Source organism: Rattus rattus, chromosome 3, assembly GCF_011064425.1.
Source record: "Rattus rattus isolate New Zealand chromosome 3, Rrattus_CSIRO_v1, whole genome shotgun sequence".
Lineage (NCBI taxonomy): Eukaryota > Metazoa > Chordata > Mammalia > Rodentia > Muridae > Rattus > Rattus rattus.
In genome coordinates this window covers 153,258,209-153,277,523 of record NC_046156.1, presented here as the reverse complement: position 1 = coordinate 153,277,523, position 19,315 = coordinate 153,258,209, and the positions used below count along the sequence as shown (strand labels likewise).

The window sequence follows — 19,315 nt, the reverse complement described above, 5'->3', positions numbered from 1 at the left end:
CCTAGACAGGTACCCGAGTGCTTCCATCCCACATCACAGCCTAAGTCCAGGGTATCCCGCAAGGCTAGACAAAGAGCATCATCAGCCCACCCCCTTCCTGAACATTCTCACGCACACACACACGCACATGCACACGCACACATTCTGTTCTCACCTCCCATGGCAGCATTCTTCCTTTCCCTTCTCCTTCCTTTCTTGGGTACACACACTCATCACAAAGCCTGACTCTCCTCTCACCTGCAGGGCCCCCCATTGTCCTAAGCTGAGATGGGCCAGTGATCTTACGCAGGACAGTGCTGCTGAGGCCTTCCCTCAGCTGTCTGTTGGTTCCCACTCACCGCCAGTTACACACATCTGGATGCAGCACACGTGTGGGGAGCTTCTCCTAGGTAGTATTTTGGTTGATTCATGCAGACCCCTGAGTACAAAGGTCCGAGTTGCTTTAAGAGGTGGACCTTCTGTTAGGGAGTTACTGTAGTCTGTACATAGGACCACTGCTTTCATTTCAAGGAACATGTGTGTAGTAAGTCCTAGAAAACAACACAGATGTCGGTCCTTGCTAAATTTCTGTTCTCCCTTTGCTAAGTAAGATTATTTAATGCAACTTACAGACAAGAAAGCAGGTACTGAAATGGGTGAGGTGTTGGCTGGGACTATCCTATCTGAAGTTGCTTTTGGCTACCTTATAATAATAAAACTTAACAATACCACCCTGTTTGTCTTCAGCAAGAACACCCAATACAAACATTGTCTTACCCTTAATCACAGGTTAGAAGCTATGATTTTTTTTTTTTTTAATGAGCCTACCTCTGGCCAGAAACTAGAGTTACTTGGGATCCTTCTAAAACCTCACCCATTGTTGCCACACATTCCAGTTGGCAGTGCAAGCCATGGTTGGGAAGGCCATCTGGCCACCAGTACCTCAGACCTCTCTGTGTGGGCTTCAGCATCCCCTGTCTTGACTACTGGAGTCTTCCACCTCTCTGTGGGTTCCAGATGAAAAGATTTAAAACGTGTGACATGCCTTGTAGTGGTTCTGGTGAAATATAAGCCGTGTGTGCAATGCCTCTCTCTTTTTAGTTGTTGCCTCTCAAAGAGCTCCTCAGGCAAGTAAAAGGAAAGGCTTGTCTAGTGCTGCTGTGCCGGTTCATTTCCGCTGCGTCTGCAGAGATAGCTGCAGAGATGTGGGTGCGTCGTCCTCTTACCCAGGAAGAGTTCTCATACCGGCCGGCAGCATGGGCTAAGTGTGCTAGCGTGAGGTTGCCTCACCCCACCCCCATACAGCTATGGTGGAGCCAGGGTTCATGGGTAGCCTTTGTTCCTAGGCTCTAATCCGATCTGCTATAGAGCGGGGTTCTTCTCTGATTTTCTCCGAGTAAGGCTCTTCTTAGAGCCTGGTTGGCAGTGGGCTGGCACAGCCTCAGCAGGCTTCCTCCCTCGCTGTACTTCTTGGTGTCCTGTGAGAGGATACACGAACCTGCTTACAGGCTTACAGCTCAGTGTAGCCAATGCCCTTTGATGTTCTGCCCCTCATAAGGAAGACGGTGCAAAGTCCTTCTGGGCTAGAGAGTGCGCAATATTTAATTGCAGAGGTGCATAGGGGTCTGAACATATGTGGACATAATTGTCTACCCAGGCAGCCCCTGCATCATAAGGAGGGAGGCCAAGAAGCTGTCCATAAGTCACAAGCAGATTGGCTGGGAAGGTGACGTGTGTCCAGGAGAGGGATATTCTGAAAACCAGGAAATCCAACAGCGGGGAGAGACAAAGGCCTGGATGTGGGGGATGGGTGGGAGCCCGTTTGGGATGCAGGTGGGAATAAAGCTGGGCGGGCATGTGGGGCGCAGAGCAGTCTGTAAGAGCTCAGGTGAGTTTTATTCCTCTGGTAGAGAGAGAGGATCCCCAGAGGTCAGTGAGCCATGGCATTTAAGGAGACACCAACTCTGGTGGCCAGGCACAGGGTCTGCTGAAGCCAAAAGGGGACACATGAGTCAGGAAGCAGGTTTCAGAGCCAAGGCCCTTCAGGGTGAGGTGGCAGCCTGGTGCCAAGGGCAGAGGACTGAAAGAGCCCAGAGTTCCCTCTGGTTAATGTTTCTGGGCAGGAACCCGACAGCCGCTTTAGAGACCCAGTGTGACAGCCATCTTCCGAGCTGCCACTTGAAATCAGTACTCGAGGCACGTCAGATAAAACAAGGTGCTCTTTGTGATCTGGGGGCTCAGCTGAGGTTAAGTCCGCCTTGTCATCTCTGCCATTCTCTTTCCCCAGAATAACCCCAGCAATAAACTGGCCAACACGAACAACACGGTCACCTCGGCCCACATCAAGAAGTTCACCTTCGTCTGCATGGCACTGTCACTGACGGTAAGCAGAGTGGGGATGGGGAAGAGCGCATGCTCTCTCTGCAATGGCGTGAGTGGGTGTGCTCACAAAGAGGGAGATTGTGATCTTAAAGGAAAGAATCCTATATTCCACAGTGTGGTGCCTGACTGTCTTAATTAATGACTTGTCCAAGACCATTGACTCTAGGAGTGGAAGTTTTTACATTGCTTCTCAGACCCACAGACATGATCAACATGGACAGCTGTAATTTGAGTAATTCGTGTGTGTGTAACTATCCCCTTCCTGGACCCCTTTCTATTTTATTTACTAAGCAGGGTCTCTCATTTAACCTGGGTCCTGATGACTCAGCTCCTGTAGCTAACCGGCTTGCCCTACGGGATCGCTCCATCTCCTGAGTGTTGGGATCGCAGACCTGCTGTCACACCTACCCGTGCCACCCACTGCACGTGCTAGACGAGCTCTCTGTCTGGGAGCTGTACCTCCAGCCAATGCTCCTCTCTTGCTATAGAATCTCCAGTTCATCTTCTAAACCTCGAGTCAGCTTCGCAGATGCCATCGCCCTTTCCAGAATTGCATTAGTATATTTTCTCTGGTAGAAATGCCTTTCCTGATTACATTGTTCTGATACAGCTGACTGACTTGGCCATACTATGGGGGCCTCTCCTGAGTCCCATAAACTCTATCAGTGCAGAGGATACACTGTGACTGGGAGTGGTCAACACTGAGCTCTTGGTGCCTGGATATATATCCTCTTCCTCCTCCTCTTCCTCCTCTTCCTCTTCCTCCTCCTCCTCTTCTTCTTCCTCCTCCTCTTCCACCACCTCCTCTTCCTCTTCCTCCTCCTCTTCTTTTTAGCACTCTAAGTATGTAGCACAACTGGCCTGGAAGTCACTGTGTAGACCAGGCTGGCCTAGAGCTCAGAGATTTGCCTGCCTCTGCCTCCCAGGAGTCTTGGTGTACATTCTTAAGTCAACAACACATCCTACTATCACCAAGCCCCCATGTGGGAAGAGAATATTCAGAAAACCCGAGGGACTGTGCACATGCTGTAAAAGCCAAAGGAAGCACTGTACGATCTGAGACTGGTAGTTTAATCAGTTACTAAAGGCAGGGGAACATGCCAGCCAGCAGAGCAGCTGTGCCACGGGACTGTTAAGGGGTTAAGGAATGTGGCCCTTTTGAACTTAGCTCCGTTTTCCCTTGTTGCTGCAGCTGTACTACTCCTAGAGTTCCGTAGAACTTAATTCTCGTTTATACATACTCTATACTGATGGCCTGAGTGTGTTCTGCAGTCATCGTTAACAGCCAGTACAGAGGACCAAGGGCTGAAGTATCTTCCTGAGAACGGCTGGACAGTAACTGCCCTGTCGCCATAGTCCTCAGAACCATTCAGCTTGATTATCCTCGAGAAGCGGTCCCTGCTTCAGACCTCCAGTGGCCAGGCAGAACCTATAGCTTACTACCTGGTCCAGCAGCTGAGTCGTGCTTGACCACACAAGACATACAGTCACAGAAAGCCTTTGGGACCACTGAGCCACAACATCATAACCTGGACCCCATCACCACCACCACTACCCCTGCAGCCACCTGTCCCTGTGAGGTGGGGCAACACACACTGAACCCAAGGCTCCCAGCTTGGGGAGAACTTCTGACTACATCTGAAGTTGGAGTTGACCAGTGACCCCAGGTGACCTGGTCCCCTGTTGGCATTTCTTCTTTCTTCCTATGGTGTGCCAGTTTTTCCATAGTTCCCTAAAATGTTAGCAAAACACTGAGCAACTTTGAAACTACTCAAGAGGGTATTTTAGGAAAAAACCAGAGAAGCTTCTGTTCCAGGAACAGACCTCAGCTTTTGGAGGCTGTTAAATGACTTGGAGTCGAAAGACGACTGGAAGCCAGATTGTGGGACTGGGCCTCATCTGCTCGGAGCCAACAGTTCGGGGCCCGACGGCTCAGCTGCCAGTCTCCTCAACCTGCCTCCTCTTATGTGGGCCTAGCTTCCCATAGCTGGGCTTGAGTGAAGAGGGCACTGCCGCATCATTTGAGGACAGCCTTTCTCACCATGACTCATGGCCAATAATTTGAACCTCAGTAAATTTGATCTCTAGCAAGTTTAAAATAATGGCAGGATCTGAAAAAAATGCCTATATCTCTCTCCCAGGCAGATGTTGATTTCTTATGTTTAATCCCAGATCAAGAAAACATACATAAGTGGAACTGTCTCGGTGCGAGTCCACCTTAGAAATAAGGATGTGGAAGCCCTTATGGGAAGGGGATTTGGAGATGAAGATTTAAAAGACTTTAATTTCCAGAAAAAGAAACAACTTAGAATAAGTGATTCACCCACTTGCCCAGCAATAGCCCTGCTATTGCTATTGCCGTGCCAGAGCTCAGCTGCCTGAACTCTGTCCCATTAGCTTCCCCAGTCGCAGACGAGAGGATGTGACTCTGCTCGAGCACAGAGTTTCTTCAGCATTAAACGCTACAGTATTTGAATCTGTGGCTCAATGGAGTCTATTGATCCAACACCTTGGCTGGAGGAGTTGATGCTAAATTTTCTATGTGAAAATTTTTATAGAAAATGTGAAACTAGATTTTTCTAAACCAAACCTTTGACTGTCAGTGCGTGTACATATTTAATACCTTGTAATATCACACCACACATTAATTCTTGCACATCTACTGGTCCTCTTGCCCTCAGCCATTCACAAGCAAGTCTACGTAACCTAGGGCTACGTTACCCATCCATGATAACCCTTGAATCAACCAGTTGGCTGCCACCTTTCACCAAGGCATGTGCTCCTCATGAGGAAGTGAATTCAGGAGGAGTGTGAGACAGGGAAACAGTATTTGCTGTTGTAACATGTTAGCATCATGCTGTTCATCCTTTGGATCATGCTTCATGGGAAAGCAGCCTCATCTGCAAACCACCTGATCCAGTGAGATAAAAGACAGGTTTGGAATCTTTGATGGGTCTCAAAGATCCAGTTCAAAAGAGTAGGTCGCCAGATAATTAACCCCCTAAGAGCAAGGGGGAGTAGACTGGGGTTAGCATGTTGACTGAATCCCCCACAAGAAAAGAGGACAAAAATTCACAAGAACTGTGTCAAAGGATGGTTGCCTGTGGAGATGCTGTACCGTAAGCATACAGGAGAGGTTGAAATGCAAAGCAGAGCTGTCCAGAGAAGGATCCAAACTCAAAGAATAGGTAGCCATATGTGCAGTGGCCACTTGGCCAGAACCTTCCTGTAGAGCCACAGTTGCTTTTACTTTTGTGACTGTTAAGTCCTGTGACAACCAGTGTGTCCTAGAAGGCTGTTTGTCTCGATAGACTGTGTTGTGAGCATGAGGAGAGGGTGGTCTGGACCAGGCAGTGAGGAGACTTCTCTGGCTGGGGAAGGAACTGGTGAGCTGAAAATCCCTACTGCACACATGCCCACGAGGCTCTGGCACATGCGTGCCCACAAGGCTCTACCATACACATGCCCACGAAGTTCTAACACATGTGTGCCCACAAGGCTGTACCATACACATGCCCACGAAGTTCTAACACATGTGTGCCCACAAGGCTGTACCGTACACATGCCCATGCAGCCAGCACATGCGTACCCACAAGGCTCTACCATATACTTGCCCATGTAGCCAGCACATGCATGCCCACAAGGCTCTACCATACACTTGCCCACAAAGCTTGTCATACTTCCTGCTGGGCTCTAGATTTAGGGCTGAAATAAAAGTTGCTCACGTAGAGTGGCACAAGTATCACAAAAGGTGACAGAGCACCTGTATCCAGAACCTAGGCCAGCTCAATAAAAGCCAGTAAGTCAGGCTGCTAAATTTACAGGGTTTTCTTACTAACTCAAACCTTGTCTGGGGATCCCTTCTCCCTTGAACTCTTTCTGACCCAACAAATCATGGTGAAGTGGGAGCTCTAAGAGCTTCGGCTGCTAACAGTGGACCGGCTTCCATCTGACCTCACAAAGGGCCCTTTAAGAGCACTGGGCATTTCTCTTCTCAGATTCCCCACTGCTTTAGTTTGGGGGAGCTGGTGCCAAGAATGGGGCCCCCTTCCCCAGGAGAAGTGGAAACAAATCTATGCAAAACATGGATTTGGCTAACTCAGAGGCCCTCTCTAACCCCTTTGTACACAGTAGAAAGAGGCAGCGATCCAAATGGATCTTGGCAGGTGGGGCCAGTGAGGCGCTTCTGGGCAGTGGACAGCCTCTGCAGCCATCCCAACATCCCCTGAACTCAGACGCTGAGAAATCAAGGAGCATGGAGAGGAGACAAACTGATACAGATGGAGGAAGGGTCGACTGTCAGAGACGGGAGGTTGCCACAGAAAGACAGAATGACAGAGGTGCAGGTGTCTATAATACAGGGTGAGGAGCCCAAACCCAGGAGCTCTCCCTGGGACACTGTGAGCCTTTCCAGTACAGGCTGTGAGCTTCAGAAGAACTTATAAAGGTGTATAATTTAGAAACCAGTAAATTAGACATAATGTTTTTGGCTAAGGTTGGTTTTGGTGAGCTGACCCATGTTAAGAATGCAAGTGTGGAATGCAGCTCTCAGTAGGGTTGAAAAGGCACTTGGGTCATGCCAAGGTTGGAGGACTGCCAGGTCTCCACACTGCATCCCATTGTTCACATAGGAACCGAGCCCTCGGCTTCAACTAGCCAGAGCCACTCAGGGAAGAAGGCAGGTATGGGCCGAGCGTGTAGCTGCCACCTAAGGCAGACGGAGAAGGATGGCATAGTAGATCCAGGGGCATCTGTTGGAATGGAGGGTCTGGTTCTTCAGTGAGAAGTTAAAATAGGGGGTAGGGAGAGGGCTCAGTGGCTAAAGGGCTTTGCCACACAGTCCTGAAGAGCAAAGGTTGATCTCACCCACGTGAAAGCCATGCACAGCTGCTCACACTGGAGTGCAGGAGGAGAGGTGGGGGAGCTCTCTAGCGTAGCCAAATGGGCCAGCTCTGGGTTCAGAGAGGAGAAAGCAGAGGTGAGAGAGACCGTGTCCGTCAGCTACTGCTGTGTGTCTGCACATACACTCCTGGCTGTACACACGCACACACACGCACAAAAGGACGTTAGAATCATGTCACTCTGATCTGCCTGAGCCCTGGTGAAGGCAAGGACTTGAAGCAGGAACCTGTATTAGATTTAGGTTGCTTTCTTGAGCTTTAGGCGTTAACTTCTGAGGTAATAGAAAGGAGGGAGAGCAGGAGCACACCTGGGATTTTCTCTTCTGTTTGCCATAGGTAGACTTGCGTCTGCTCAGATGTTGTAATGTCAACCCCAGTCCCAAAAAGGCCACCTTATTTGGAAATGGGGTTCAGGTTCTATGGCAAGCTTGGCCCCGAATCCAGTGTGGCTGGTGTTCTTATAAAAGGGAACATTTGGATACAGACACAAGAAGCCTTTGGTGCTACCATGGGTTCTTCTGCTGTAGGGAGGCCTGGCATCACCCATCCTGACTCCGTCCTTATACCTGGGCCACTCTCCCTTCCTATTGCTCTAAGACATCCAAAATGTAAATCTTCGGTCACTGTAACCCTGGCAATCTAATCTACTGGTATTCCTAAGAGAAAGCAATCTTTCTGTGGTCACCTGAGGCCACAGTTCAGCTCTCCACCTCTTCAGTTACATGAGGCATCTTTGACCCTTAGCTAAGACTGCGGGTGGCTCTGCCTTTACAGGGACTACACTCAGTTTGCAGGAGGCACTCTGACTGCCCTTGAGAGCCCCATTGTGTCTCGGTTTGTGTAAATCTGAGAGCATCAGTCACCAATATTCGATTTAGGAAACTGCTTGGTTTTGTTCTTTTGGTTAACTGAATACTTAGTGTACTTCCACTGGTTACTTGAAAATCCTATGATACCTTGACACAAAAATGTATTGTAACTTGTCCAATTGCTAATAACATGGCCCATAAATTTAATAAGTTCTAATGAAAAGAGACCAAATAATGGGCTTGGGATTCTGTGGTCAGGGTCCTCAAATGGCAGGAGGCCAGAAGTACACTTATGCTTGGGTCTGGTCTTTCTCCAAGCAGGGTCCACTGTAACTGTAATCAGCTCCTTAAAGCCCCACCTGAAACACTGTTCAGATTATATATCCACCCATGTAAAACCTCTCAATGGAGATTACATTTCAATACATCAGCCACCAAGGCATAGCACTACCTATCAAGTCCCCTGTGCAGGCTCTGTTCTACCCTCACTTTAATGCTGAAGACCAGAATAATCATAGAGAGAAGTACCTAGACCAGGAATCACTTGAGTTGTCACAGAGCAAGGAAGCAGGAAGATAATATACTTCCAGGAAGCATGCCTGAAGATGTTCTGTGGCCATGACAAAAAATGTTTTGTTAGAGCAACTTAAATACAAAAATCAAACCCAGGCGGATGAGAGCACAGTGTTAGGAAGAAGCTCTCAGCTCTAGTGGGGCTGAGTCCAACCCCACTGAAGCCCCAAGAACTGTCAGAGAGATTGCAGGGTGTGGTGCCTGGCTTGTCTTGTGTCAAGGCTTCTGGTTCAGTGGCTGCTCTTGTAAGAGCTTTTCTCCTCCCCTTGGAAGCCTAAAACAGATTGATTTCCTTGCTCAGAGCAGGTGAGGGTCCAGCAAAATAGAATGCGTCTAAATTTTTTGGACTATTATCTTGCTGGGCATGGTGGTGCAGAACCAGACGGATCTCCTCGTGAGCTTGAAGCCAGCCTGTCTACACAGAAACCAGGAAATGCAGGGCTGGAGATGTGGTTACTTGGTGGGATGCTTCCCCAGTCACACAGAGCCACACCCCTGCACTACATAAACTAGGCATGGTGGCACATGCCTGGAACCCTAGCACTGCAGAGGTAGAAACAGAGAGGGTCAGAAAGTCAGCTCATCCTCAGCTGCTTAGGGTAAAACCAGCCCGAATACAGGCCCAGAGAGTCTGGGCCATGCTAAGTTGCCTCTGGGAACCTTTGCTGAAGCGAGAGATCCCTTGGTTAGGAACAGTATGAAGTAATCGGCACTGTCTTGGGTCAGCAGACAGGGTGTCTGGCTTGAGCTCCCAGGGCCTCAGCATGACCCCGTGCAACTGCTCTTAGAATCCAGGCTGGGGATGGAGTTCCCCTGGGCTTTGTTCCATGGTTCTGTTTTAAGAGCTCTGGATCAGATGGGCCAATTGTTCAGACTCAATTACGAGGTCAGAGCAGTACCACAGAATCGTTCTTGGGGATTGTGTCGTCTCTTCTGAGCCCCCAAAGAATGACAGTACTAGAAAACAGCAGATGGGGCAAATGACAAGAAAACCCGCTTGCCAGCGGCCCTTCCTTCTGTGTGGAGAGGGATCCTAACTGATCCCTGAAGAGTGCATTGGCCCTCAGCAGGAACCTGAAGCATTCCGGATCCGTCCAGATAAACTTGCTTCACAGTCCTTCGCTGAATCCCACCTGTTACCAGAGAACGTCTATTTACTACTTGAGGGGATTAAGGGGTGCATATTATCTCTGGGTGGTCCTCTTACCTCCAACTACAGGTACTAACAGGTACTTTAGAGAAAAATAAAGTACAGTAGTCCCTCTTTAGCCACAGATTTTCCTTCTGTGGTTTTAGTTACCTGTGGTCAACCACAGCCCAAAAAACGTGATATGGAAAGTTCCAGAAAGTTTGTAAGTACAGTTCTGAGTAGCACAGTGAAATCCCGTGCCGTCTTGTTCATTCCTGCCCAGGACATGAATCTACCCTTTGTCCAGTGTTGCTGCTGTGCATGCATTAGACGCATGTTAGTCACTGTCAGGGATAATCTTGTCAGTTTCAGTGGCTTGAGAAACATCTGGGTGGTTATTAAAGCACACCCCTGGGTGTGTCTGGAAGTATGTTTCTCTAGAGAGGGAGGCAGGCAGGAAGATGAGACCTGTCCTGAGTTTAGGCATCACCATGACACGGTGAGCACACTTCACCGAGACGGTGTGAGAGGGACCATTGGGACATAAATCGTGTCGTGTGTTGCTGGAACACACTGTGTAGTTAAGTTTAGGAGTTGTTACTTGCCTGCTGTTTGTGTCTATATATCGTACGGTGTTGGGTGTATAGGCACAGGGAAAAGTGTACATAGGATCTGGTACTGTGCACAGTTTCATACATCAAGAGTCCTGGGGCGGGTTCCTTGTGGACAAAGGGTAGCCACTGTGAAAGGGAAGAGGGTAATGGATCCCGCATTGTTAGAAATAAACTTAGGGTGGTCACAAAGAAAGAACTAACTACTCCAAATGAAGGCAAACTTCACTCTTGATCAAGGAGTGCTTGGGAAGAAAGCACACTGAGACAGGAAGTGCATTTGGTTTTACTAACTCAGGTGGTGGCTGAGCCTTTCCCCATTGGCTGGTCAGGTGATGGCTGTGCCTTTCCCCATTGGCTGGTCAGGTGGTGGCTGAGCCTTTCTCCTATTGGCTGATAGGTCCAATCTCACAATCTTGGTCATTTGGCTAGTGTGGAAAGAATTATGCCCAGGAAAGAGGAATGAGAAGAGAGTCACTGCTCAAAGGGATAAGGGTCACTGTGGCTGTCAAATTCCTAGTGTAGAGTTTTTATGTAAACAAACGTTTTACTGGGTGAGGAGGATTGAACATTTGCATAAAGTCTTACAAGACGCGGTAAATACAAAGATTCACGTTCCTTGTCCTAAAGATACATTTTGTAGTCTGATAGTCAAGGCTCATATTGATGTTTCTTACATGTTCATGATGTCACGCAGGACTCTCTGTGAGGACCACATAAATGTCAGGAGAATGTGAAAGAACAGCCCTTCAGCCCATGGCGTTTTCTTCTTTTCCCTTGTCACTCTTGTAAGAAAATGAAACACAAGTTATAAACAGATCTGACCCGGCCAAGTCACTAACTTAAGGCACCAGAATAAGCCCAAGCCCAGCAGGATCCAAGCAGCCACACCTGGGCAGTTTAGCCGGCCCCTCCTGGAAGCCTCCTTTGGGATCCTACTGGACTCCTGTCTCTGGCGTCGCCTAGGCTGTCACTTGGGAATCTTTCAGCAAGTTGGCAGCATGATCTGAGCCTCCGCACATCTAATTATCACAGAGTGTTCCGCATCCCTCCCGTCTGGTGAGGCTTCAGACCCTTTCATGCAGTCTGTGTGCTCGTTGGGGCTTTAAGGCGGTGCTGTGCCCTAATCTGGTACGCGCTGCTACTGCAGGGTGCCACAGCCAGAACAGTTATGGTGAGCAGATATTGGAGCCTCTGGAGAGGAGAGGGTAGCCAGGCACTTGCCGAGACCCTGTAGTCTTTTCTGTCAGTCCAGGCCTGTGCTCACTCCACAGCTAGTTGGCCTGTCGAGCCCTGATGTCTGAGTGCCATCCCAGCCGAGGCCACCCAGACCTGCGGAGGAGGGATTTGAATTTCTGAAGGTCTTAGTCAAAAGGGAAATCTTTGCGCAGGTCTCCGTTTGACAGCTGATCCCTCTTTTGAGTCATAGATCACTTCCAGTGCTGATAGGCTTGTGTCATCCAGTACTGCTGGGCTTAGTGGATTCAAAGCTCTGCCTTTGCACACCCAATTTGCCTCCACCTTTGAAAGGCAGCAAGGTCACCTACATGCTGGTATTCATCATGTCTGTTCCCTAGGAGAGCCGCCTACCACTGGTTGATACAGAGGCACTGAATCAAAAATGCCCAGCTGGGATCTTTAGGGGTCTAAAGCCGGAATCAGGGTCTGCAAGGTATCTCATGTCCTCAGTTTCCCCATCTCAGAGTGGCTTGGTGTGATTCAAGGGCTCCTCACTTGACTCCCATTTTGTCTGCTACTCTTGTTTAACAGGTAATGTGTGCCACCTGCTGGCCATAGCAGGACCACCTGCTGTTATTAATAATAAAATAATAAATAAATAATAATTATAATAATTCCCTGCCCATTATTCCAGGGAAGCCGCCATTTAGTACAGCTTGTTTCTTCTCCTGAGACCCCATACACTAGAAAATGTCAACACCCAGGTTGTTAAAAAAACACTATCGGTGATTCTGTTCTGGTGGCGGCTTTGCTGTTGATCAGCTGTTGAGTTCCTGTGAATGACCCAGTCTTTCCTCCCTGTTGCTAAACTACCCTCCCGTGCAGCTGTCACTCAGCCTGGCCCTAGCCTTGGTGCCATGCTGACCCTTTGTCTGGGACAAAGGCTGCCTGTGTCAGCCTTTGTTTCTGCCGTGGCCCCTCCCCCGCACCATGAGGTGGAGCCTGCTGCCTCACTGTTCCGTTGTCCCGCAGAAGAAAATGACTCCCTTGTGTGTAGGGGAAGGAATGGGAGAGAAGGTAAATGAACAGAGGCCGCCGCTTTCTGATACCAAAGCACAGGGCGGGATTCTTTGCAGTGCCTTAGGGCATCCTGGACATAGGGAGAGGGCCTGTTAGGGGTCCCTGTCGTAGAGGATCTGTGGTATAGGGACTATGTGAAATAACATGGAAAGTTCTTGGCCTGAGGAAACTGCTCAGAGTTTGTTCCCACAGAACTGTCTCTCTCCCCGCCTGGTTGGTTCTCTCTGGAAGCTGTCGGGGTCTAGCTTGTTAATTCGGCATCCCTTGCAGATTCGAGAGTTTGCCTGATTGGTTGGAGAGACTCAGAAGCATTTAAGCTATAAAAATTGGTCTCCAAACCTTCCTCATAGTAGACTGTACATATCCACATGTGCTTTGAAAAAACAGATCTTCAAGCATGTTGTGTTGTTATAATTTTTTCCTTTTTCTCAAAATTTGGTGGCATTTATACACGTGTGCTTGTATGTGTGGGGTCACAGGTGTATGCAGACATGTTCTGCGTGTGTGTTCGTGCTGAGGTTGACATTAAGTGTCTTGCTCCACTTTACTTTTTAGGTTATTTTATTATTTTTGTTTTATGTGTGTTGGTATTTGCCTGAATGTATTACGGTACATCCCATGCATGCAGTGCCCTCAGAGGCCAGAAGATGGCACCAGATCCCATGGGACTGGACTCACAGATAGTTGAGAGCTACCGTGTGGGTGCTGGGAATTGAACTTGGCTCTTTTGGAAGAGCAGCCAGTGTTTTTAACCATTAAGTCAACTCTCTAGCCCCCAAAAGTTCTTGTTCATTTCTTTGGTCTGGCTTTGTTTTTCTGTTTTGTTTTGTTTGTGTGATTGGGTCTCTTTCTATAGCCTGGTAGTTGTGGGATTCTCTTGGCAGTTCAGACTGGCCTCCTGAGTGCTGGGCTTAAAGGTGTGTGCTACCACAACAGGCTACTTTGTTTTTTTGAGGTATGATCTTTTGCTGAACCTGGAGCTGGCCAGTCCCGACCAGTCTAGTCAGCCAGCTTTCACAAGAGATCCCTTGTCTTTGCTCTCAAAGGCTGAGACTCTAGGTTGTCAACAAGTCTTCACAGAATCATAGATGGGCACTGGTTATCTGACCTCTGGTCCTCTCTTCAGCCCCCTTTGAAAACATATTAGTCCTGGTAAAATACAAAATTACCGTCTTGCCCACTGTGATTTACAGTGAGGTCTATTCCTGTGGTTGCACTACCTCCTCCCATCCACAGAACTCTCATTCAACTGAATGTGTATTTGTTACGCCCCGTCCCCTAGGTTCCAAATTCTGAATTTACTGAAAAACTACACTGAAGCTAGCATGTGGAACTTTCTAGACATCCTTCAGATCTGCTAAGACCTGGAATCAAGCGCTGGCAGGCCTGTGACACCCAGTCCCGCTCTGCCTGGTGCTTGGCACCACCTGACCCCCTGAAATGTCATCTTTCTTCCAAGCGGTTTTTTATGACTTGTCAGGAATCTGGGGTCACAGGAGAAATGACAACAGGGCTCTCAAGAAGAATGAGTTCTTGACCATTTCATCAGACCTCAGTCAGAGGGATGAGTTTGTCTCCTTACTCTGTAGAAAGCGAGGTATCATAAAACTACATCTGAAGATGCTTATTTTCATGTGGATACACTACATAAGGAAATGGTAGCGTCAACTCCTTGGCTGATTATTCACAATAAGTGTGTAATGGCTGTGTTTGCCGGCAGGCCCGGTGGAGAATATCACGTCAGAGTCTTACCATGTGATTTTTCTAGTGCTTCAGCAGAGAAAGCCAAGCAAGACCTCTTTACTCCGTGATGTATATAATCGGCCGTTATTTTCAGCAGGCTGAGATTTTTGCCAGGCTGATCTGCCCACCGTATGTTGCTGTCAGTGATCCTTCCTCCTAGGGTCTTCCTCCCTATGTCCTATCCTTCTCTTTCCCAGCGGGGTGCTTACCGAAGCCACCTTCTCCCACCGCCCTTTCAGATGCTGTCTCTTGTGGCTTTTCATAAATCCCCTTTAGAGGATGGCTCGCTCCAGCCTTGCTCCCGTCACTCTGACAGTGATGTGCAGCAGCCGGTCGTGGCATTGACTTTCACACACTGTTGTCACCCGGCACTTCCACACTGGAAGACAGCTGGCTTCCTCCTTCTCAGCTGAGATGAGCACACAGGACACTGGCTGTTGAGTTGAGCCTTTAGCCTCCTTTGATGTCTGCTCCCTCCCAAACATGACTCCTCATGTCCCTGACAAAGCATACATGAAGACCCACTTTTCCCCCCTGCACGGACGTAAACAGGAGCATGTTGTATTTAAAACTGTTTCTAACAGGGGCGGGGGGAGATGGACATGGGAGTATCAGGGTGTCTTTGAACTTGAGGGAGCACCTTTTAGCTTTTGCTCTGTGTAGTTTGAGATGAGAGTCCAGGAAGCCCAGCCCTTGTCCCGTGAATTAGAGCAATGACGTTCACAGAGCACATGGGGTGATTTTAGGAAGAAGGAGTTTATCATAGGGAGCTAAAGTGAGGTAGGCAGCAGAGCTGTGCGGGGAGGATCCTGGGAAGGAGGACCACCAGCCACATAGCTATGGATATGGTGGATGGAGGTGGGTAGAGCTGGTCAGTCCAGTGCCTTGAAGCTTCAGTCCTGACTTTAGTGTGCTTTCCTGGAAAGAGTAGTCCTTTAGGGGAAAGAGATAAGGAAATACAGACCCCTTACTGCCTTCTCACACCTTTGGTCATGACAGAACCAAAGGCATTTTTGGTGTAGACTTTCCTTTTCCTGGCTTCTCTAGCTAAGAGGCTAAGAAAGAAACTGGTTACTTTTATTTAGGGTCTTTTCTATCTTTAACTGCCTAGCCAAATTCTATCACCCATTCTCATCAATATGCTTTGTGGAAACTGGATAAATATCGACAGGGAAATGAAATCAATCCCAGTCTCACTTGTATCTAGACGAGTCCACTACGATGTTAGCTGGACCCCCAGGAAGCCATAGGAACATAGCGCAGACACTGACGAGTCAAGGGTAGCGAGCTGCACAGAGGTCCTTGGCTACACTTTCACGTTGATCTCCTTGCTCAGTTAAACACTGTGGCTGTGTGGACCAGTCCCAACTCTGCACACAGATATGTCTAAGGAGGGTGGTGCTCACAGTGGTCCTGCAAGGGGCAAGGTTCCATCTAGAAGATGAGGTCTTCTTGCCCAGAAGCAAAATATTTCGAATGAGTGGTAAGAATTCACCCCAGGCGGGCTGGACTCTTCTGGCTACAGGAAACACCTAGTCACCGTGACACCAGATCTGTATATGTAAGCACGGTCCTCACAGTGGGAGATTTCAACCCCACTGCACCCTGCACTACATACCTGGTAAATGCTCTAGATAACAGTGATGCCTTGGTTCAGGTTTGTTGTTGTTTGTTTTCAAGACAGAGTTTCTCTGTATAGCTTTGGGTATCCTGGAACTTGCTCTGTAGACCAGGCTGGCCTTGAACTCAGAGATTCACCTGCCTCCTGAGCGCTGTGACTAAAAGTGGGTGCCACCATGCCCAGCTGGACCAGGTAATTCACTCCAGGACATTTTTATTTTTTCTAACTTCCGAAGATCAGAATCTCTCCTTCACTGCTAATCCTAATTATTGGGCCATGGAGAAAACTTTGTGAATTCCTCAAAAGTAGAACCATTGGCTTGGAGAAATTCAAAAGCCATATCACTAAGCAATACTGTCTAAAGAGCAGAACCCTGAAGACACCATCAAGGGATGCACCTCTCTTATCCTGGCTTTGTGTTCTCTGAATTGACATGCTAAGGGAACAGCTGGCCTCTGAAGCTCCATTACCCAGACTTCCCCATTGTTGACCTTGCTCACTTGGCCCAGTAATGATGTGTGGCAGCTCTCCCCCTCTGTGTGTGCAGTGACATGGTTTGTCCTTGGTCAGTCCACCCGAATGGGCTGGAAGGTGTGTTCCACCAGAGAACTGTTAAGGGGCTGTCTAGGATTCCTCCCAAGTTAGTCCCCGCTGCCCCTTCCTCGTTTCTATCAGCATGGGCTTTAGATGCTCACCTTATGCTTGAGGTCATAGCAAAGCTATTTTACTATGCTGCTCACATTCCTATCTTGGCTACTGGGGACTCCAGTCCTATTGTTTTGCGTTCTGGGCACTTCCTCACTTCCTAGCACTGTAGATCTTCCAGGATAATGATAGTCTTATTCTAAGCTCTAGTCATAGACTGAGTTATTTCTCTAAGGAGCTCTGGGTCTTTTGGTCAGACAATACACAACCCGAGGCTGGGCACGGGTTGGGCTATTCCATTTTGAAAGCTCCGTCCTAATGAGATGATATTGACAGCAAACTCTACAGAAGAGAACCCAACCCTGCAGCTACTCCAGGGCAAAAATCATGTCTGTTGTCAGGAGTTCATTAGGTTTTCATTCTGGTTTGGAAAAGTCAATGTCACTGGCCTGTGCAAATATTTGATGAGCACAGCGTGTCATGGTCAACCAGGAGGGCATGTTCTGAGTTACGACTACACTGGTTGAACTCGGTAGGACATTTCCTAAAATACCCCTTGTTGAGTGAGCTCCCTGTTCTTGTGTTCTGAAACACTGGGTCTAATTATCATGCTAGAGCATGAAATCTGACCTGCAGGTTGGTGTCCTAGCTTTTAGCAAACACTCTCTGCTTCTGAGTTGTTTACATGGCCCCTTCGAAGAGTGCAGCAGATATTCCCTTGTGGAAGACTGGTTGAAAAGCAAAGCACCATTTTCTTACTAGAAGCTTGAAGTTCCCGGCTTCAGAGACTTCAGAGAAAGGGAGAAAGGGGCTTCCCAAATGTAGGGTTCCTGTTCTTTGATGGCCTTCTGGTAGCTGGAACAACGGCGTTTAACTTCAGTGTTCCTAAAAATACAAAGAACTAGACCCTGCATGTGCACGAATGGTTGACACCTAGGTCATGCTCTGATCTGCCCGCCTAGTACCTGCCCTCCCCTAGGGAGATCGCCTCTTACAAGGCAGCAAGGGATTCAAGGTCAGCATCGTCTACATGGGAAGGCCACAGGGAAGAATTACCTGACTTGCTGCACAAGCATGCTTCTACCATGTATCTGACGTGCAATTACACCCTCCTTTTCTTTGGTGTGTTGTGATTTAAAAGCCACTTTACAATGATTTTGCAAAGCCCAGAGAGCTTGCAACTTGTATTTGAGGTATTGTCTCATGTTCAGGTCAACTCTGACTGAAAAAAAAAAAAAAAGCACAGTAACAATTCTCTGGGGAGTCTGAGCTTTGTGCAGAATATGGCTCTTCTACCCACTAAGGAAACGCTGAACGACTCATCTAGGAGGGATCAACGCACACATCCGTGGTAGACTTGAGGGGTGGTTTATGACTTTACTGCTGTGGGAAGTGTTTAGGGCCTAACATGAGGCAGCACTGACGGAGGGAATGTTTGATCTGATGCGGGGAGGTGATATAGACCGGGGATAAATTGTCTCCAGCACCATACCCAGTGCTGTTTGGAAGTTATTACCTGAATAACATGGACAAGTGGCCTGCCACCTTTCCCCATTGCTGGTTTTAAATTGTGTGATATTACTTGTGTCTACGGCCCAGACACGGCAGCAATTTCTAATAAAGTTCCCAAGCTCCAAGTTTCTAGATCCGAGGGAGTCGGAATGGTATGAATCCCTATGGTGAGCGGTGTGACTGCTGGGTAGTGCTTACTGCTACAGACCAGATGCTGACAACCCACGGGAAAAGCCTATCGAATGTGGAAAGTCAAACACTTCTGCTTGATCTGCTAAGGCTTTGGTGGTGGTGGTTTTTGTTTTGTTTTTTTAATGTCTCATTGTGGCCAGGCTAATCCCATGAAACTTAAATTACCCAAGTGCAAATGATGCTTTATTTTGGTTCTGTATTTTCACATGACGGCAACTCCTTCTCCAGTATATATTCAGTTTTATTTTAGACAAGACTTGCTTGTATTTTAGGAAAAGGAGATAAATATTTGCTAGAAATGGCATGTTTTAAACATTGCTCTCTGAAGTTATATCATTACATTTTTAAATTAAGGTCTATAAAATCAGCAACAAGTTTAAAGTTGTTTCTGTTAGGATTGTTCGCAACTAGCATGTCTCAACCTACTGCCCCATCCATTCCCTTTCCAGCCCCGTCCCCTTTTCTAGAGGCATGTCACCCCACCCCCACCCTAAACCCATTTCTCCTTTGGGTAGACTGTAACTGGTGAACTATGATACTATGAAAATTCTTTGGATGAATTATAATAGCCAAGTCTTAATATTTAAACAGCCATTAAATGTCATATCCATTTTCCTGCCTTAAACAACTAATAATTATCATTTTTCTTAGCCTTCCAAGTTCTTAACCCTTGTTTAGTTCCATGTTGTATATTTGTGGAAGTCTCTTGTAATGCATCCAGACACGGCAGGTTTCTTCTGTCACCTGCCCTATAACTTGCTGGCCTGTGCACCTCACACATCCTGCCTGGGATTATTGCCTTGTTCCTGTTCCTCTTTCCCTGGAGTTCCCCTGACAGTTTCCCCCATTTTCCTGTCAAAGTGTTTTTCTCTTTCTTTCCCTGACTCTCCTGATTTAGCAGATGGTACCCTAATTAACATTCTGGAAAAGTGTGTACGAAGGGTGTGACAGTTAATATT

The 19,315-nt window shown here is 47.9% G+C and overlaps 1 protein-coding gene across 1 annotated transcript in view; it reads left to right on the top strand.

The window, feature by feature from the left end:
- Ankh (ANKH inorganic pyrophosphate transport regulator) overlaps window positions 1-19,315 on the top strand; it is a 129,027-nt gene that overhangs the window by 103,073 nt on the left and 6,639 nt on the right. Inside the window, exon 8 of the mRNA XM_032898686.1 lies at window positions 2,267-2,362. Coding sequence (XP_032754577.1) covers window positions 2,267-2,362 — 96 coding nt within the window. The remainder of the gene's footprint in view (window positions 1-2,266; window positions 2,363-19,315) is intronic.